Here is a 21,632-nt window from a genome sequence, read left to right on the forward strand (position 1 = left end):
AGTCTGCTGGCCATGGTGTCTCAGAGAGCCCCGCAGAAAGGCAGCGCTCATCTAAGTGATTTAAGGGCCTTGGGTCTGAGTGACTGTTGACTGCAGAGGCCTGAGCACTGGCCCTGGGTCAGAGACAAAACTTGAAGTGGAGGCCCGCGAAAGGCAGCAGTCAGGAGTCTTCTGTGACTGAGGTGCCTCACCAGAGCCTGGTGAGGGGGGCCAGGATGCGTAGCCACGGGAGAGAAATCAAATGGTGGGGGACCCTCTCTAGAGCCTCCCTTAACAGATTCTCAAGTGGGTGGCCTGCTCAAGCTGGCCTGCTGTTGTTTGCCCATGAATCTGACTCCACTTACCTTCTGTTCAGATTCTTTCACTTTTCCTTATGTGTTTGTGTGCGGTTGTGTGTGGCTTTGTGCACGTGCATTCTAAGTGCACTTCAGCGCATCCGTGTCCACAGAGCCCAGAAGAGAGCATCTGACCCTCTGGAGCTGGAGTGACAGGCAGCTGGGGACTGCCTGATGTGGGTGCTGGGAACTGAACTGGGGTCTTCTGGAAGAACAGCAAGCGCGCTTAGCCGCAGAGCCATCTCCCGAGGCCCCTCTCAAGCTCCACAGGCACTTGGGATTTGAAACACCACAGAGCTTAGCTAGCACTGGCTCAACCACTCAGCAGCTGTGAGCCCTGTGTGAGAGTAATCTCTCTCCTCTGGATTCTGGGTTTGTGTTCTACAATGGAAACCACTAGGCTATGAATACCTGATATAAAGAAAATTAGGTTAAGTGAAGTTCTTGCCAGGCACCAAAGTAGTGTAGGCCTTGTAAATGAATCTCGCCATCGTCCACAGAATAAAGTTCCTATTACTCATAATGAGGAACAGGGTACTGATAAACGCTTCAATGAAGATACAACTAGAAAACACCATGTCAAGCACAAAAAGCTACATAATCGATGAGGTCCTGGGATAGGCAAATTCACAGAAAAAGTGGAGAAGCCCCAGGGACTTGTGGGAGGGGCCAGGGGTTACTGTTTAATGTGCGCAGAATTCCTGTTGGGATGATGAAGAAATTCTGGAATCAATGGTAATGGCAGCGTAAGGTGGGGAGTGTTAATGCCCACGACTCTCTCACTGATAACTGGCAAAAATTACAAATTTTGTGTGCATGCTTTATTACAATGAAAAGTAATTTTGAATCTCAAGGACAAGTTTTTAGAGTTTAAAAGGGAACCTCAGAGGGCTGGAGAGATGGTTAAGAGCATTGACTGTTCTTCTGAAGGTCTTGAGTTCAAATCCCAGTAACCACACGGTGCCTCACAACCATCCGTATTGAGATCTGACGCCCTCTTTTGGGGTGTCTGAAGACAGCTACAGTGTACTTACTTACATATAATAGATAAATCTTTAAAATAAAAAAGGTGGGGTGGGGACTGCAGAGCAGGCAAACTATGAATCTCAAAGCTGCTGAGAGGAAGAAGACACACACCACACAGAAGTCTGCACACAGCAACGAGCAGCTTTAGAAATCGAGTAAGGGGGCCAGAAGCCGTTGGGAAGTTTAAAAGCACGATTATGAGCCAGGTGTTGTGCTGGACATCTTTAATCCCAGAACCTAGGAGGCAGGAGCAAGTGGATCTCTGTGAATTCCAGCCTGGTCTAGCCTCAGACCTGCAGACCCAGTGAACCCCATAGCTATTTAGCTCCTCACAATAACATTTTTGCAAAAGAAAAACTTGCTAAGTGAAAGCAGCCAGATACAAAGGGCCGTAAACAGCTTGCTCGGATTCAGAAGCTTGGTCCCCAGTGTGGGGCCTAATGGGGGGGGGGTATTAGGTTGTGGGCGTAGCCCCTCCCCACAGAATGAACAATGCTGGTCTCACAAAGTGTGTGCTAAGTCTCTAGAAAGCAAGCTGTTATAAAGGAGCAAGACCAGCCCACACCTTGTACTGTCTGTGTTGCCTTCTCTTGCCTTTCCCCCACAACAGAGACAAAAGTCCTCGCCAGAGTGAAATAACTGTTAGCTCCGTGGTGTGTGTGTGTGTGTGTGTGTGTGTGTGTGGTCAGAGGATGACCTGTGCATTCTTTTCTCTCCTTCCACCAAGTGACCCCGGGCGACTGAACTCAGGTCATTAGAACTGGCAGCAGAGACCATCACTGAGCGTCTTCCTGGCCCAGTACCATGTTCTTCAATAGCCAGAACTATGGCACCTCTCACCGCATCCCACTCCATGTTTCTTTCTTCCCCTCCCTCCTCCTCCTCCTCTCTCTCTCTCTCTCTCTCTCTCTCTCTCTCTCTCTCTCTCTCTCTCATTTTGTTAAAGATTGTGTATCATTCAGGACCTCTGGAAGAGCAGTCAGCGCTCTTACCCGCTGAGCCATACTCTCTTTTTTTCCAGCCCTGAGCTCCTTTTGTCATCAGCAACTCACTGTGTAGTTCAGGCTGGCTCAAACCTATGATCGCCCGTCTTCAGGCTCCCACGTCCTGAGATGATAAACATCCTACCGGGGCTGCTGAGAGCAATCTGCTTACTCCTTAGTGTGTAAAAGAGCAGACAGTGCCTTAGGTCTCCACTTTGGCAGACGCAGACCCCAGCCCCACCAACACAAAAGACTCCTGGCCTCAATGAGGACATCTGCTTCAGTGAACACACTCCCCTTGTTCTCCCTGGACCAGCCTCTTCCATGATGGACAAGTGCTTGGTGCATAAATAGGGCTCTCGTGCCCACTGGGCACACCAAGGATGTGGAAGCCAGTCTCCTGAAAACTGCGCCCAGTGGGTATTGGAGACATGGGGCACAATGGAACCCATTCTCCTGGGTCTGGGGCCTTGAAGTTGATAACGCCAAGGTTATCTTACCATATAGGGTGACCACAGACACCCCGTCCGCATCCATACACTGATGGCTACAGAGTTCTTGAAGACCTTCAGTGAGGTAGTGGGGAGTGGATGTTCGGGGTAAGGGGCCCAGCAACTGAGTCTGCCCGAAGAGCCTCCTGCCTCACACCTGGAGATCTGAGGGGAAGACTAGATGGAAGGGTAGACCCCATCTCTCTGACCTTAGCAAGCCGTACCCAGAAACAGCCTGTAACCTGCTGAATGCCAGCAGCTTCACAGATACACGGGAAGCCTTCAGAGCCAGTGATCCCTTCTGGGCATCCACTCTCAGCCCCAGGAACCAGGTCGCACGAACGCAACCTGAACATGGCAGCCTAAGGGAAGATCGGATCTGGTGGGTATTGAAAGCCATGGGAATGAAGAGCTCCTGAGGACTTGGGGAGGGGGCAGGAGGGGAAGGAGGACCAGACTGTAATCCCAGCGCTTGGGGATGGGGGTGGGGAGGAGGAAGACCAGACTGTAATCCCAGTACTCAGGAGGCAGAAACACATGTGAGTTCCAATCTAGACTGTGTGACACAGTGAACTACAGGCCAGCCATCAAAACATTGAAAGCAAGACTCCTAACACACACACACACACACACACACACACACACACACACACAAACAAACACAGCTGGGCAGTGGTGGCACACGCCTTTAATCCCAGCACTTGGGAGGCAGAGGCAGGCAGATTTCTGAGTTCAAGGCCAGCCTGGTCTACAGAGTGAGTTCCAGGGCTATACAGAGAAACCTTATCTCGAAAAACTAAAACCAAACCAACACACACACACACACACACACACACACACACACACACACACACACACGCATGCACGCGCGCGCACACACACCATAAAAACAAAACCACTAAAAAGCCCCATAGACTTCACCTGGCGAGAGGGAGTCCTGAAGGGATTGGTTCTTAAGCTATGTGGGGTGTCCAAATCCCCTCGAGAACTCATTAAAACACAAACTGCTGGTTTCTACTCAGATGTTCTTTCTGGCTGGTTAGATCTGGCGAGGCTGAGAGTCCTGCTTCTGGCAAGTTCCCTGGGTGCAGCTGCTGTGCTGCTCTTGGACGACCTTACAGGGGCCACTCAGAGGCTACTGATCTCCTGAGTACTCGCTGCTTGACTGCTCACAGAGAGGTTGCCCCTCGGACATCAATCAGTCCTGAGTCAAGATCCCCTCCGTAGGCCTGCGGACAGAGGCCGACAGAGGCCTACGTGCTTACTGCTCTGCCGCTACATACTTTAGAGTCTGAACTTGACTGTGGCTTCCCTTAGGTCGCCAAAGTATTGTCAGGCGTTCGCAAACATGGGTGCTAGGTGTCAGGACTCCATTGCTACATGACAGCCAGTGGCTTTTGCAGCTTACATTCAACGGAAAGAAAGGCCGGGTCCATGGATGTTAAGGCAGATGGAAAACGTGTACGGAGGAAGGAAAGTAGATCCTGGAAGAGGGGGGAGGGGTGGACTCCTGAGGCTGGAGGGGCAAGGCAGGAGTCTTTGCTCAGACGTGAAGAACCAGAATATTTGGAAGGAACCACAGTTCCACTTTTGACACATTTCTAGAGAATTCACAAGAATGATTGGAAAAGTATTCTAGTATATTACAGTGTCTACAGTCTCAGCAGCTCAGGAGTCTGAGGCAGGAGAATTGCCATGAATTTTAAGTCAGTCTCGGACTACCTCGTGAGTTTAAGGCCACCTCATGCTACAGACCATGACCTTCTCTTGAAGAATTCAGGCAAACAAAAGGAAAATAAACAAAAACTAGACTGACAGGAAGAATAAAGTCAGGAAACTGTGTTAGACAGTGTCTCATACTATAATGAAGTACCGGAGGCAGACAACATCATAAGGAGGTCTGTTTGTCTTGCAGGGTTGTTGTTGTTGTTTTGTTTTTTAAGAGGACACCAGATATCATTATAGATGGTTATAAGCCACCATGTGGTTGCTGGGATTTGAACTCAGGAACTCTGGAAGAACAGTTAGTGCTCTTAACCACTGAGCCATCTCTCCAGCCCCACCTAGAAGTCTAAACAGCCTGGAGAAGGCTCTCAAATATCCCCACCTCTTCTCTTGGCTGCATCATATCATGGGAATTCTCTCTCTCTCTCTCTCTTTCTCTCTCTCTCTCTCTCTCACTGTATGTGTGTGTGAGAGAGAGGGGGCGTGGCAGAACACAATCACAGAGCTCTATCATACTTAATTCATCCTAATCATTTCCAGACTAACGGGAAGTCAGAGTAAGTTCTGAGGAGTCAGGGAAAAGTGAAGGGCAGTGATTGGTTTCAAGTGGTCGCCTTTGGAGTCAGCTGATGTCGAGTGGTCGCCTTTGATGTCAGCTGATGTCGAGTGGTCACCTTTGGTATCAGCTGATCTCTGAGATTCAGACTAAGAAGTGGGTGCTCTGTGGGTCACTGTTTGTCAGCAGGGAGGTGGGATAATGACAATATCTTCTCTGTAGAGTCTTGTGAGCAAATTTACTCAAAAGGAAGAAAGGAAGGGAAGGAGGAAGGAAGGAAGGAAGGAAAGAAGGAAGAAAGAGAAGAAAAGAAAAATAAAGAAAGCCGGGCGGTGGTGGTGCATGCCTATAATCCCAGCACTCAGGAGGCAGAGGCAGGCAGATTTCTGAATTCGAGGCCAGCCTGGTCTACAGAGTGTGTTCCAGGACAGCCAGGGCTACACAGAGAAACCCTGTCTCAAAAAAACAAAACCAAAAACCAAAAAAAAAAAAAAAAAGGAAATATAAAAAAACACAACCTTGTGCAAAAAGAGGAATAAATGTTTCTGTTTTCATAAGCCTTTGGATGAAAAGGGGGGATGGACAAATAAGCCATTATAAAATGTAAAAGCTACCCTGCGATCCCACATTCAGGAAGGCTGAGGCTGGAGAATCATCATGAATTCCAGCACAGTCTCGGTTATGGAGTGAAACCCTAACTCCAAACACCGCCTCCACCGAAACCCTAAGTATAAAACAACAGCTAATGTACAGATACCTGCTCCACCTGGACCCGACAGCGCAGAAGGTAACAGACAAATCACTGTGCGTGCCCACTCACAGTACCCAACACTGGCTTTCCCTGCATTTGCTGTGTCCGCACTGCTGTGAGGGACCCACAGAACCAACCCATTTTAAATCCCTGCAGTGTAGCCGGGCAGTGGTGCCGCACACCTTTAATCCCAGCACTTGGGAAGCAGAGGCAGGCAGATTTCTGATTTCGAGGCCAGCCTGGTCTACAGAGTGAGTTCCAGGACATCCAGGGCTACACAGAGAAAACTTGTCTCAAAAACAAGCAAACAAACAATAAATCCTTGTAGTACACCCCATTTTAGAGATAGGTAAACCGAGGCAGAAAGTTTCTTCTTGCTGGTGTACCTCTCATTTAAACCTCATTCCACTTCTACAAATTATGTATTTCAGATTCTGAACTGTCCGGTAGAATAACATGAAATTCTTGTTACTTTTTTCCTGGTGTCAAGGACTGGCTCCAGATATGTTCTACTTTCTAAGACTGGGTCTCATTATGTAGCCCTGGCTGGCCTAGAACTTGCAGTGTAGGCCAGGCTAGCTTTAAACTCACAAAAATCCTAAAATCCTCCTGTCTCTGCCTCCTGAGTTCTAGGAATAAAGTTGTATGCCAATATGCCTGGAGATATATCCCGGGATGGCCTCAAACTTTCACACTTGATCTTCGCTAAAAGGCTGAGAAGCGATGGCCTCACACTTTCTATGTGACCTTGAACTCCTGATTCTCCTGCCTCTACCTCCAAAATTTTGGATTGTAGGCATGAGATTTTTTCATATGGCTTTAGTCTCTCTGTCTCTCTGTCTCTCTGTCTCTGTCTCTCTCTCTCTCTCCATGACATCACTATGTAGCTCAGGCTAGCCTCCAAATAGACATAGCTGCCTTTTTGGATTTTTTTTTTATCATTGTTTTAAATTTATTTGCTTATTTAGTGTATACTCTGTGTGTGTGTGTGTGTGTGTGTGTGTGTGTGTGTGTCTGTCTGTCTGTCTGTCTGTCAGAGGACAGTTTTGGGGCTCAGTTCTCCCCTTCCACAGTAAGTTCTGAGCACTGAGCTCAGGTGGCCGGACTTGTGTGGCAAGCACTTTTACCTGCTGAGGCCTTGCTGTGGTGATCTTAGCAGAGACACCTGAATTCCACATCCGTTGCTCTGCTCATTTTCATGCCAAGACAGGCCACCATGCTTTCTGTACCGTGGCTTTGGTCTCCACAGAGTAGAGGGATCAGGCCAGAGCCACTAATACCAAATGTGCGCTTGACCTGGTTGTCTTTGGAAGTTCTTTCTTTTAGCATGGAAACAGGACAGTTTCGTCTCTTGGTAATAGATTTCAAAATTGGCACTGGGTTCCTGGGACCCTTGCTGAGCAGGAGAATTCTCGAAAGCCACATCACTCATGCCTTCAGCAGATCTGACAGGCCCAGAGGACAAAGCCTGAAATAGAGCTGACTGCTCTTAACCTTCCAGTGGCTCAAGGGAGCTGCCTGTCCAGCTCTGAATAACACAGAATAGTTAATAACCTCGAATAGTCTGGGAGTTTCTTTATTCGGTAGACTGCATGCCTGGGAGATTTCACGGAGCAAAGGCAAGAGCTGCACTATTCAGCATTAAGAAATGAATGTTGGGCCGGAGAGATGGCTCAGCAGTTAAGAGCGCTGACTGCTCTTCCAAAGGTTCTGAGTTCAAATCCCAGCAACCTCATGGTGGCTCACAACCGTCTTCTGGAGTGTCTGAAGACAGCTACAGTGCGCTTACATATAATAAATAAATCTTAAAAAAAAAAAAAAAGAAAGAAAAGAAATGAAGGTTGAGACAGTCCCTCACGTGGCACGCCACAGGCCAGCTCGAACTAGACAGTCCTCTGTAGACTCTTCCCAGATGGAAGACCTCACTGGGAGGCTGAAGGAAAAATAATCAGAGACAAATGTCAAAGGGCTCACACTGAAGTTCCTCCCTGTCATAGCCCAGCAGCTACGTCTGCCGTGCAGGTGCGCTTTTATCTTTGCAATGGCAGGAGGAACCAAAGCCAGTGTCCACGTTTTACTTCCACGCCAGTTTTGATGAAGCAAGAACAAAAAGAAGCTATGATCTGTCTTCGGTTCCAGCTTCGCCTGTGCCTCATTCTGTGCAGACCCAGAGGCCGTCCTCAGACACAGGGCACCTCCATGACAGTGCACTGTCAGCACGAGAACCTTGGTTTGTCCAACGAAGCCAGCATACGCATCTACGATAAGCTCCACCCACTTGCCACAGTTGCAATGTAGGGATGCAGGTGCTGGTAAAGCAGCTCATAATACCATCCTCAGTCATGCACCAGCCTTGTCAAGTTACACCAACATCTCCTATGGGGTCTTCCTATCAGTCTGTGCAGACTAATGTGTATAATGGTCCAACATGTCTTCCTGTGAATCCTGTCTCTAGTCAAGAATTTGATCCAGTTTTGTTTTAGCAGGATACAGCTCTTTCTGTTTTTTTTTTTTTTGTTGTTGTTGTTGTTGTTTTGTTTTGTTTTTTTGTGTTTTTGTTTTTTTGTTTTTGTTTTTTGGATTTGGTTTTTTGGAGACAGGGTTTCTCTGTATAGCCCTGGCTGTCCTGGAACTCACTCTGTAGACCAGGCTGGCCTCGAATTCAGAAATCTGCCTGCTTCTGCCTCCCAGAGTGCTGGGATTACAGGCATGCACCACCACTGCCCGGCAGATGCAGCTCTTTCTAGTTTAGTAAATCTTGGCTGTCAACCACTGTCACCAATACCATTCCATTCTTCACATTCGGATGTAACAGGACATCTCTTGGCACGTTCACCTCATTCTGTGCAAACCCCACCTCATGTGCAGTCAGTGGGATATCATTGATCACATGCAGGACAAAGTTCTCTTTCTTCTCCGGTGGCAGAGCAGGTCACAGGTCAGCCTTCTTCTCACTTACAGCCTATTACAAATTGTCCTTCACATGCAGGATCTGCTACAGCTGCTTCCCCAGCAGCCTCTCATTCCCCGGCTAGTTCACCGATTTCTGGGCCGTCATCCCCTCACTGTGGCCTGTGCCTTATCAACCTCCTAGCTCAGCCTCATCACCATCTCCAGCTACCAGAATGCACCTGGACAGTACCCAACGCAAGCACAGAGCACAGGCCACGGAGGTCTTTCTGTACCTTCATCTTTAGTATGTCTCAGTTTGTGTGAGCCTGCATCATTTCCCCCTGACGGTGCAGCTGTGAGCATTAAACCTGAACCTGAAGACCAGGAACCTAACTTTGCAAACACTGGTCTCCAGGTTATCACTTTAGATGAAGTGAATGAGATTATTGGGAGAGACATGTCCCAGATTTCTGTATCCCAAGCCTCAGAGGCGATCAGAGACGCTCCTCTCCCAGGCCCGGAGTCCCCGGATCTGATGCGCTCTAGCAGTGCTCAGTGAAGCTTTGTGTCCACCACCAACTGCTTGGCCTGCTTCCCTCCCGGAACTTAAGTTTCCAAGCAGACTCCAGAATCTGTTGCAGGAGTTGGACTCACTGTGGGAAGAGCAGCATTCCTTCACCTTAAGCCTTGGGCAGATTTTGTAAAAGAACAAGAACAGCAACGGCTGTTTAAGCTATGGGAAAATGAGCTTTGATATATATATCATATATGATATATATCAAAATGAGCATATATATATATATATATATATATATATATATATATGATAGTTTTATAGGATGGGTGCTTTGAGTGTGAATGCAGCAGGCTCTATTTCAGAGGTTCTGCTCCGGCAGGTGGCCGGTTGCAGAGCTAGGATTAGTAATTTGTACTGCTTTCTGGTCATTTGAAGAGCCCTTTAGTTTTGATGATTTTTTTAAAGATTTGTTTATTTATTATATGTAAATACACTGTAGCTGTCTTCAGACACCAGAAGAGGGCTCTTTATGAGATGGTTGTGAGCCACTACGTGGTTGCTAGGATTTGAACTCATGACCTTCAGAAGAACTGTCAGTGCTCTTACTCACTGAGCCATCTCTCCAGCCCCTGATATTTTAAAAATAGAACTTTTGATAAAAACCTTCCAGATGCAGACAAAAAAAAAAATATCCTAAGCCCACACTTTCACCTCAGGAACTTAGCATGTACCCAGAAGCCTTTCATAGATTCACAGGAAATAAAGCCAAATGTAGCTCATACTCTTTATAAAATAAAGTGCTAGGTAAACTGAGAAGACCATTCCATCGTTGCAGTGTTGGGATATGAGTACCTTCCAGAGCACAGCCTTTTGTAACTTTCTTTCGGTAGTTATCAAGCAGTCCCTCCCCTACCTCCATGCTTTTTTCTCCCCTCAGGACCTTGGGTAAAATAGTCATTTGTAGGGTGAATTTCAAAGGTAGGGTTTTAGCTTAGGTAGTTATTTTCTACCTAACTTTTCAAGTGCAAGCCTCTGCCTTTAGCCTGTAGTATTTGAAATAAGTATCCTGATAGTTTAAGGCTTTGCAGTTTTAACTCCTTGAGGCCAGGCCAGAAGTGTTAGGAGCTAAGTATGAACGGACCGTGTCAGAGGAGAGGCAGAGCCGGGCGGTGGTGGCGCATGCCTGTAATCCCAGCACTCTGGGAGGCAGAAGCAGGCAGGTTTGAGTTCAAGGCCAGCCTGGTCTACAGAGTGAGTTCCAGGACAGCCAGGGCTACACAGAGAAACCCTGTCTTGAAAAAAACAAATCCAAAAAAAAGTGATTTTACAATTTATTAGTTTATGTGCATGGATGTTTTGTCTGCATGTATGTCTGTGAAACACGTGCATGCCCGGTGCTGGGGGAAGCCAGAAGAGAGTGTGGAAGCCCTGAATAGACTATCACGGGCTGTCACGTATGGGTGCTAGCAACTGAGCTGGCCCTCTCCAGGAGCAGCCAGTGCTCCTAGCCTCCCCATCATCTCTCCAGGCCTAGAACTGACTTGCTACTGCTTTGCCCAAGCTGGCCCTGGAATCCTGGGCAGGAGCAACCCCGTGCCTCAGCCCCCTGTGGGTATCTGCGGATGCTGTGTTTTGCATTGCTGTTTTGGAGTACTGGAGACTGAACAGGGGCTGCACCTTCTACCATCTTCAGCAGCTTTTTAGTTTAAAAAGTTGTCTAAAAACAATTAATTACATGTAAATGTGTCATTGTGTGTGGAAATGTGCATGAGTGGGAACGGGTACGTCTCTGGGTACATGTGCTTAGGAGTCCAGAAGAGGGCGTCAGATCTCCTGGCTGGCATTGGAGTTGTAGGTGGTCAGGAGCTGTCTGACTGGGACCACACTGCAAGGGCGGTAAACACAGTTTGTGCTCTCTCTCCAGTCCCACTCCAACCCCTTTTTACTATTACTAGCATTTAAGCAAACTTTGCTACTTTATTTTTATTCCTTTCATTTGTGTGTCTGTGTGAGTGTATCCCAGACATATGCTGAGGTTACAGGTGTCTGTGAACCATTTGAAATCTTGTTTGGGGGGATTTCCAATAGGGTTTCTCTGTGTAGCCCTGGCTGTCCTAGAACTCGCTCTAGATCAGACTGGCCTCCCACTTACAGAGATCTGCCTAGCCTCTGCCTCCCAAGTGCTGGGATCAAAGGTGTGCGCCACCACTGCTGGGCTGGCAGTGAGCAGTCTTAAGTCCCAAGCCATCCTTCCAGGCCCTTCTTTTTATTTTAATTTTTTGTTTTGTTTTATTAATCATTTTGTTCATGCCCCTCCACTTTGCCTCTAAAAGGGTGCACACCCCACTAGCATCCCCTTTCTCTGGGACATCTTTTTATTTTTATTTCATTTTATGTGTATGGGTATTTTGCTTCTGTGATACGTGTACGTGCACATGCACATGTATATATATATATATATATATATATATATATATATATATATATATATATATATATATATATATGAACATATGCACCCTGTGCATGTCTCGTGCCACAGACCTCCTGGAACTGGAGGTACAAACAGTTGTGAGCTGCCATATGGGTGCTGGGAATTGAACCCTGGTCCTCCTGAAGAGCAGCCAATGCTCTTAACCACTGAGCCACCTCTTTAGCCCCCTTCTTTTTATTTGTTTGTTTGTTTGTTGTTGTTTTCCAGACAGGGTTTCTCTGTGTAGCCCTGGCTCTCCTGGAACTCACTCTGTAGACCAGGCTGGCCTCGAACTCAGAAATCTGCCTGCCTCTGTCTCCCAGAGTGCTGGGATTATAGGCGTGTGCCACCACCTCCTGGTTTCTTTTTATTTTTAGGATTTCACTAAATTGAAAGCCTGGGTGTGAACTTACAAGGTAGTCTAGGCAGGGCTCCAACTGTGATCCTCCTGTCTCATCTTCCCAAGTAGTTGGATTCTAGGACCGTATCACCAGGCCTGGATTGGATTCTCCAACTATAGCTTCAAATAATAAGGATGGGAAGGGTCCAAGGTGAGTCACAGACTAACGCAGTTGGAGAGACGTATTAGGCCCAGTACATCCCCCAGAATTCTTCATCACGATGGAATCACTGGGACTTCAGCCTCTAACAAGGATCTCAGAGGTGTGTATTACTAGAACATTCCTGATCTGTTGCAATTCGAGAGAGAGATTGGGACTGACAGGGAGAGGCCAAGCAAGGAAGAAAGGTGTCTGATGGCGGATGGAGGAGAGGTGGGGAGAGCACTTTGATACCGTCCCCTACTGTCTCCCTCTGGCCAGCACCTTAAACCCTGGCAGCAAAGGACAGCAGCAGGAGGAAAGGGCAGGGTGGCTGACTGTCCAGAGACTGGAAGGGGGTCAGCAGAGTCGGTCCACAAATACACAAGAGACAGGGACCTGCATGCCTGCCTTCCCACATACCAAACATGCGCCCCTCACAATGACACTCACCTCTCTCTGATGACTTGGTACAGCCTCCTGACAGTTTACAACACCCGCGTGCACGCACGGGCGCACACGCACACACACACACACACACACACACCGCCCACTCTGAGCAGGACCCTAGAGCTGAAGTCTTTGCTGCCTACCAGCTGCAGGCCCTGCTGGCCCTCCCTCTCCTGTAGGGCTGGGTTTTTCCAGCCGGAACCTCGCTCCCTCTGCTGCAATCTCTGGAAACTGGTGTCTGACGCGCGGCTGCTCCCGCCCGCCCGTTATTTATTTCTTCTTTTCTTCCTGCTGAGACCCTCCTGACAGAGGGAGAGCAGACAGAGAAAGACAGAAGCTACAGGGGAGCTGGGAGCCAAAAGGAGGTGGAGAAAGACTTCCTTACACCCCTGTCTGCTTTCCATAGAGCACCATGAGCACTGGGCAAGAGGCCAGGAGAGATGAGGGAGACTCCAGGAAAGACCAGGAAGCCTCCCTTCGGGACCGAGCCCACCTGAGCCAGCAGCGCCGACTCAAACAGGCCACCCAGTTTTTGCACAAGGACTCGGCTGACCTGCTGCCCCTGGACAGCCTCAAGAGGCTCGGCACCTCTAAGGACCTGGTAAGGCCCCTGAACCTTTCTCTCCTCTTCTTCATAGTCTGTGTTTGGGGCGCTAAAGCGCAGAGCCTCCATCTTCAAGTTTCTTTCTCCTGTTGAGATGGTAGAGATGTTTCTGCCAACTTGCAGCCCCCCAGTCCTCCCCAGATCCTTCATTGTGAATGTTTCTTGGCAGTGAGGGGCATTGAGGGTCCTTGGACTCATAACTCAGCTACCACGGGTTTTCCCCCTTAGAGCCCAGTCCTGGGGGCAGTGGAGAGTTATGTTGTTCAGTGGAAGCCAGAGGACCCGGGATTCCCATGGAACGGGCACTTAAGGACAGGAAGGCTGAGTGGATCGGTCAGCCCAGGGTTATAAATCCTACTTCTAGATTCCTTCAAAGCTGCCCACAAATTTGCCTCATTCCTCAGAGCTGCCCCCCACTACCACATTTGCCCTTTCTCCTTACCACCCACTTACTGAGGGAGGGTCTTCTGGGCAATCAGGGGTTTGTGTGGCTCTGACCTGGACCATCAATATCTGTGTCCTTATGTCCTTTCCTCCCAAACCACTGCAGCAATTCCGGCCCCCAGAGGGAACAGGCCCAGGGTGACAATGAGGAGGTGAGGGGTTCAGGTCAGTGTGCAGTCTTTGCTCTCAGGGATATGATGGTTAAGAGCATGGGCTTTGGAACCACCTTGCTTGGAACCAAATTCTGGCTGTAACTGGGAAAGTTACGTCTCTGTGCCTTGCTACGTCCATCTGTTAGGAAGGGGTAAAGCTGGGAGCATCATCTGGTAAAGAGGTTACCTGGGCTTCCACATACCTAGCACTGCGACAGTGCCTGGCTCGTAGAAACACGAGGGAAACAATCGGGTACATTTCTAGCCTTGGTTCCTTTTAGCTTTTTGAGTTGCTGTGGATTCTGGAGGGTCCAGAGAAGACACAACTCCATTCTGAGGGAGCCATTTCTCCCCGGGGGTTAATGCATCCTCTCTCTGACTGACCTGGCTCTACCTTTCTGTCCTACTCCAGGTCTGGGTTTCCTTTCCAGGAACCCCCTAGTCCCATGTCAGCAGCCCAGAGGCGAACACAGGAGACATCTGAGGAATAGGGAGGGCGAGAGAGCAGGTTCTTTGGTGCCCAGGGCCTGGGCCTTGTGCTTCTCCACGTAGTCCTCCCCCAGTCTTGCCTGTGGCTACTTCCACCTCAGAGTAGCAAGCTCAGCCTTCCAGTCAGGCTTCCTCCCCTCTCTCCTTTGCCTTACCCCCTGCACAGTCTGCAGCAGGTAGCGCCTATGACTTTGGGGAGGGAAGAAGCAACACTCTGGGATCCCCTCTTCACGTCTGGGATAGCCCTGCCACACGCCTCCCACAGCGAGGAGCCTGGAGTCACTGTGGAAAGAAGGGCATGGGAATTGCTCGGGTCCCAAGCTGGCTGTGCTTTCCCAGAACAGCAATGTGCTGCCAGGGTCTCCTGAGGCCAGGGGTGGAAAAACAATCCCAGGCTCCCAGGGTCAGGTGGAGGAGTGTGTGGGGCCGGGAGGCATCGCCCTTCTCCAGGAGACTTTCTTAGTTCAGAGTCTCACTATGCAGTCCTGGTGGCCTGAATCTGCTACGTAGCCCAGGCTGGCTCACAACAGTGCCTTTTAAGTTTATAAACAACAGAATTAACTGTACTTTAATTTTGAGATAGGACTATGTAGCCCAGGCTGATTTCACCTTTGTGGCGATCCTCCTGCCTCCCCCTGCTGAATGCTGTGATTATAGGAGTGTGCTACCGTATAAGACTAAACCATTTTATTGTGTGTCTTTTCCCTTTTTATTTTTAGTACTGGGGAGGAGACTTAGGTTCATGTGCATGCTAGGCAGATTTTCTATGACTGAACCACCCCCAATCCCCAAGCCATGGAGGCTCTTTATGCTGAATTAGGCCCTGGGACAGACAGATGAGCAAGAGAGATGTGACTTGAAGGCCCTTCCAGCCTGCAGGGGGGGGGGGGTGAAGTCCAAAAATAACATCTGTGAGAATCAAGACCGAATGAGCTACAAGCGGGGAGACTGACAGGGGGACACAATAACCCAGAGGCCAGTCCTGCAGGGGGAGTCAGAGGTAGAAGCAAGGCCCTGCTACTCTATAGGGAGCTATGCATACAGACTGGCCTGCTGAGAACTGGGAGGAGGGGCTTCCAGGAGAGGTGAGCAGGGGTTGGGGTGAAACAACCCCCCCACCCTCCTGGGGAAGACGGCTAGCGTCCCTGGAGTGTGAGAGCAGAGTGTGGTGGGCAATCCAAAAAGACAATGCCAGGTCATCTAGGGACCAGTTCAGAAAATACACAACTGGATGTAGCCGCTCACACCTTTAATCCTAGCACTTGGGGGGAAAAACAAAGTAGATGTCTGTGAGTTTGAAAGTTTGAAGCCAGCCTGGTCCACATATTGAATTCTCACAGTCAAGGATACATAGAGAAACCCTGTCTCCAAAAACAACAACAACAACAAAGCAAGAGGGGCTAGAGAGACAGCTCAGAGCATTGATGGCTCTTCCAGAAGACCCGGTTCAATTCTCAGCACCCACATGGCAGCTCACAACTGTCTGTAACTCCAAGATCTGACACCCTCACATCTGTATACATGTAGGCAAAACAACAATGCACATTAAAATAAAACCAAAGCAAGCAAGCAAGCAAACAATAAAAAATAAAAGTAGGCTGTCCCTATACTGGTGTGTACTGTTTGTGTGTGTGTAATGTATTTTATACGGGACAACAGCACTTAACAATTTGTTTTCAAGATAGGTTCTTATTATGTAGCCCTGGCTATCCTGGAACTTGCTATGTAGACCAACCAGACTGGCCTTGAACTCACAGATATCCACCTCCTCCTTAGTCCTGTATGTACCACCACACCAGTTACTTTTTTTTTTTTTTTTAAAGATGGTCTTGGGGGCTGGAGAGACAGCTCTGAAGTTAAGAGCACTGACTGCTTGTCCAGAGGTCCTGAGTTCAATTCCCAGCAACTACATGGTGGCTCACAACCATATATAATTGCCCTATTCTGCTGAAGACAGTGACATTGTACTCACATACATAAAATAAATAAATTAAAAAGAAATAAAGGTGGCCTTGAACTCGTGGCTATTCTGCCTCAGCCTTCTGAACACTGGGCATTTATAGGCATACACTACCATAGCTGGTGTGTATAGCTGTTTTTACATTTTACTTAAGCATTTCTCAAACTTGAATGTGTAGGAGTCTTATTGAAACAAGACTGGGGCCTAGGCTGGGCTTGATGTCAAACACCATTAATCCTAGATCTTGGGAGGAAGAAGCAGGTGGATATCTGTGAATTCACGGCCAGTTGGTCTACAGAGACAGTTCCTGGTCAGTCTAAGACCCTGTCATAAAACAAACAAAATGTCAGGTGATGGTGACACATGCCTTTAATCCTAGCACCTAGCACTTGGGAAGCAGAGGCAGGCAGATCTAAGTTTGAGGCCAGCTGGTCTACCGATTGAGTTTCAGGTCTGCCAGGGCTATGCAGAGAAACTCTGTCTTTAAAAAAAACAAAAAACAAACAAACAAACAAAAAAAACCAAACCAAACCTATTTGGAGCTGGGAGAGCATTTGCCAGGGATGTGCAAGCTCCCGGTTTATACCCTAGCACCAGAAAACAACAAAACAAACAAAATTCTAGATGCAGGCCTGAGACTCTGCCTTTCAAACAGGCTTTAGCATGTCATTAAAGCTGGAGAGACGGCTCAGACGCTGCTTATTCTTAATCAGCTCACAATCACCTCGAACTCCAGTTCTAGGATATCTGATGCCCTCTTCTGGTCTTCATGGGTCCCAGAAATGAATATAGGCAAAACACACAGATACATACCCACCCCTTAGGATCTTAACTACAATCATCTGTAAATTCTATGTGTGTTGGCTTGAGGACCACACTGTGAGGAGCAGGGCTTTAGCTAAGTCAGTGTAGAGAAGCAAGTCTTGGAGGCAGGCTTCTGTGAGAGGAGAAAGATATCTATCCAGTGGCCCAAGAGAATTGTGGGAGTCTGGATACAGCAGGTGTTCTTACAAAGAAAGGAAACCAAACTGGCAGAATACAGGATGGATGAGGGCAGCTACAGATGAGAGAGGCCAAGGCTAATTGTTCATTATTCTAGCCTGAACACTTGTTTTTCAAGACATGGTTTCTCTGTAGCCCTGGCACTTGTTCTGAAAACCAGGCTGGCCTCGGACTCACAGAGATCTGCTTGCCTCTGCCTCACTAGTGCTTTAGGTTAAAGTCCTGTGCCACCACTGGCTAGCTCATATTCTTTTGCAATCATATTTTAAAATATTTTCTGAGACACTTAGGCCCTGCAGGCCTCATGCTTACCATGTAGCTGAGGATGACCTTGAACTCCTGATTTTCCTTTCCCCGCCCCCACCTGGCAAGTGCTATAACAGACCTATTCTACCATGCAAGAATTGTATCATACTGAAGCTAGTTATGCGCCTCTGTGTAGGTGCTAGAAATTGAACCTAGGTCCTTTAGGAAAGCAGCTAGTGCTCTTTAACTGCTGACCCATCTCTCGGCTACTTTCTTACTGCTCCTCTGCCTGGGGTAGAGCTGGGGCAAGCATCCTGTGGTTTGCAAGGATTAAAAAGGGTTAGCAAGTGGCCTGTATTCCCGGCTTAGACTGCTTTCGCTATTTTGTGATGGAGCCAGCAGCCACACAGTGTGATCCAAAGACGCCTGGTGGAGGGAAACCAGAGGCGACTTCAGGGGGAGTCTCCCCTGCTGCACACCCTGATCCGTGGCCAAGACAGCAGCAGGACCAGTGTGACGCAGGTTCCAGCTCTTCTTGTCAACTGCAAGGTAAGCCGCCTCCCAGGCGGACTCTAACTTTCACTTGCCTGCTGAGTCTGCTCACTTCACAAGCTCTCCCTTCTGCTTTGGCTGTCAAGAGATGGAGAGAAGGCGTTTCTCTCCCTTGCTGGACCAGCATCTACTTTTCTGTCTTGCCTGTCTCCTCTGTGTACTGCCGGCTGACCACACCATGGTAGTACTATGCCCCCGTGCTTTTATCGAACTATATTTAAATGTACATTTCCTTTCCTGTACTCCACATGTTGGAAAGGTATGCATGTGTACAGAAGGCTCGCATTCCAAGGTGAAGAAAAGTTTTAGGTTATGTATGCTTGTGATGTCATGTGCATGTATGTGCCCATGCGTGTGTACAGTGGCCAGAAGAGGCTGTTGTATCCTCTGGAGTTGTGAGCTGCCCAATCCAGGGATTGAACTCAGGTATTCTTGAAGAGCAGCAGATGTTCTTAACCACTGAGCTATCCCTGTGGGGATACCCCAGGGTCCCTCATCTCTAGAGCCATGGGAGCAGCCACTTACTGGTGGGACAATCCCAGAAAGGGCCCACTGCCTCTCTGTCCAGAAATCTTACTTCCTAATCTCAATTATCTCTTGTCCGCAGTCTCGTTTTTTAAGGCCCAACTCTGATGCTGCCTCCTTCAGCTTTTCTCTGTCCAGCAAGACCAGCCCCTGTCCTCCGAGGCACGCTGTTCATGGTTGGTCCTTCTATAGACCTTACAATGTTCTACCATGGAGTGGAGTCACACTTCATCTCTGCCCTTATTGAAGTATCTACTAGCCATTCATCTTACATAGTAGATGCTCAGTACATGTTTGGAAAAAGAAAAGTAATTTGTGTGTGTGTGTGTATCTAGGTGTTCACTTTGATGCCTGTCAACATCCCAAGGCAGTGAACTTGTCTTCCTGTTTCCATTCTTGGTCACCTAAATCTGAGTATCCACAGAAGAGGTGTCTTTTTAGCCCTCTCCTCCAGACTGCAGCTCTTCTGCTAAACAAACAGCCATTCTGGTCCAGATCTTCCTCACTTAATGGACTCACCGTGTGGAAATGTGGCGTATGACTTCCTTGATTGATTTTTGGGAGTCGGTCGTTCATCCCCTCATCTCTTAAAGGGAAAACATTAAAGAGGCCAGCAAGTTGAGGGTTCCACCCAGACTCCTCCTGGGGGACTTATGAACTCATCAGTCCTTCTTTCATAGTGCCAGGACCAGATGCTTCGAGTGGCGGTGGACACGGGGACCCAGCACAACCAGATATCCGCTGGATGCCTCCGGCGCCTGGGGTAGGAGTGCACCCTGAGCGGCTGCACAGCGGATGGCGTTCTTCCCCTTCCCCCACCCCATCCCCTTTGTGTTTTTGGATGCAGGGTTTCCCTGTGTAGCCCACATTGGCCTCAAATCCAACAACCTCGGCCTCCTGTGTGTGGGTTTGTGTTGACACTACAAGCTACACTGGGTTTGGGGGTAAGGTTTATTTTGGGGTGATGAAATATCTTCAAAGTATCTGCTGAAGGTGGCTGCCGGTGGCTCATGTCTGTAAACCTAGCATCTGGGGGTGAAGAACTAGGAATCCAAGGTCAGCCTTGGCTACCTAAGACATCTGGGATAGCCTAGGCTCCACAAGACTGTTTCAAAAAACCACAGCCTCCCTCCACCAACCCAAATGAAGACAACAACAAGAAGTTGATGGCACACAAACTGCATCTCAGTACAGCTCTTCTGTCTTTTTTAACTGGGGGAGGTTGGTCAGGCAGCTCTAGCAAGGAACAGCTGAGCCTTACCTGGGTCAAGGACTGGAAAGACAGCATAGATCAGTATTAGCAAATTTTGTTTGTTTGTTTTTGAGACGGGGTTTCTCTGTATAACAGCCCTGGACTCATTTTGTAGACCAGGCTGGTTTCCAACTAATAGAGCTGGGCAGTCTCTGCTTCCCAAGTGCTGGGATTAAAGGGCTGCACCACTATACCTGGACTTTTTTTTTTTTTTTTTAAACTTTTTACCTTGGGGCTGGGGTGGGGAGGCTGGAATTGGAGACTGTGGAGGCTATATAACCCTTGCATTCTAACCACAGGTTAGGAAAGAAGGTCCTAAAAGCCCCAGGTGGGGATCTGGCACCTGAGCCACCAAGTCAGGTAGAGCAGCTGGAGTTAGAGCTGGGGCAGGAGACTGTGGCATGCTCGGCCCGGGTGGTGGGTAAGTTCTCCCCTCTTCTACCTCTCTTCTGAGTGATTTTGGCTCCTGTCAGCGCATGCTCCCCAGACATGCAGATTATTACGCATTCTGCTGACCTCAGCTGCGGGGGTGGGGTGGGGTGGTGGGGGGATGGGGTGGGGTAAACTGGAGCGGAGAGGGGCGAGTGCTTAGTGGAGGGTGGCAGCAGTCGTACAGCCAACCTTGTTTTCCAATGGGTCCTGCAGATGTGGACAGCCCTGAATTCTGCCTGGGACTGCAGACTCTGCTCTCCCTCAAGGTAAGGCATCCATGCTTGGGCCTGACCCACGCGCTGTGACAGGCAGAAGGCTCAGGGTGGAAGCCCCAGGCTGGCAAGCCTGAGAGAGGTGTTGGAAAGTAGGAACTTGCTGAATTATCCCCAAAAGGAAATGAAAGGGGTTCCTTTGCTGAAGGACGGGGGGGGGGGGGGGGGGGGGGGGGCATGGGAGCAGTGGGAGGCAGGAAGGAGCAGGTGTGAGCTGGCAGGGGGCTGACCACACATCTGTGGTCCCCACCACAGTGCTGCATTGACCTGGACCGTGGAGTGCTTCGGCTGAAAGCCCCCTTCTCGGAGCTGCCCTTCCTGCCTCTGTATCAAGAGCCTGGCCAGTGACCACTGTCTCAGCCAGTCCCTGGGGCGACCCCGTGCCTTAGGGAAGAGTGTGTGGGTGGGGATTACCTGAGCAGGGCCTCTGGAGACCACTGCACTAGTTTCGTCCCTCACCACCCTGACCCTGCAGTCGGCCACCTCCTTCTCTGCTTCTCCATCGCTGCCCTCTGCCCTTCTCTGAGGTCCTGGCTTCCCCATTCTCTCTTATCCCTTCCCAAGTGACAACCAAGTCACTTACAGAAAAGGACCTCCAGGAAACGGGCTCTCGACTTCACCCTGGATGTGGAGGTTACGTGCTGCCTTCACCGACACATGCCCCTTTGATCCTGTACCCACTGCTTACAGCTGGGCAGGGGAGAAGGTACAGTCCCTGAGCTGAGGGCCTGTCGCCAGTGCCCTTTCTGGGTGGCAGATGTCTGAGTGTCTTTCTGGCTGAGTAGACTCTCAAATGGCGGTTAGGGGAAGAGACAATGATACATCTAACCGAAACCAGGGAACTGGGGCCCTTACACGGGAACAAAATACAAAGCCTATGATAGACCAAAGAGGGACCAGCACACAGTGTCACTTTCTTCACTTCCACGAGCGAGCGCTCTGGGTGCGGGTACCTGGTCTCAAT

General features: G+C 49.1%; 1 protein-coding gene and 2 pseudogenes across 1 annotated transcript; all 3 read left to right on the plus strand.

Annotated features, from left to right (window-relative positions):
• Positions 1–4,183: 4,183 nt before the first annotated feature.
• LOC127678121 (nuclear factor of activated T-cells, cytoplasmic 3-like) lies at positions 4,184–8,350 on the plus strand (annotated as a pseudogene).
• A 226-nt stretch (positions 8,351–8,576) lies between these two features.
• Positions 8,577–9,446, plus strand: LOC127678122 (nuclear factor of activated T-cells, cytoplasmic 3-like; annotated as a pseudogene).
• Positions 9,447–12,949: 3,503 nt separating this feature from the next.
• Nrip2 (nuclear receptor interacting protein 2) lies at positions 12,950–21,332 on the plus strand. Its single transcript, XM_052174964.1, has 6 exons — positions 12,950–13,339; positions 18,035–18,184; positions 19,393–19,475; positions 20,264–20,385; positions 20,610–20,662; positions 20,924–21,332. The coding sequence occupies exons 1-6, from the start codon at positions 13,151–13,153 to the stop codon at positions 21,014–21,016; spliced, it is 690 nt and encodes a 229-aa protein (XP_052030924.1). The 5' UTR covers positions 12,950–13,150; the 3' UTR covers positions 21,017–21,332.
• Positions 21,333–21,632: the final 300 nt, after the last annotated feature.

This window comes from Apodemus sylvaticus, chromosome 2, assembly GCF_947179515.1.
Source record: "Apodemus sylvaticus chromosome 2, mApoSyl1.1, whole genome shotgun sequence".
Taxonomy (NCBI): domain Eukaryota; kingdom Metazoa; phylum Chordata; class Mammalia; order Rodentia; family Muridae; genus Apodemus; species Apodemus sylvaticus.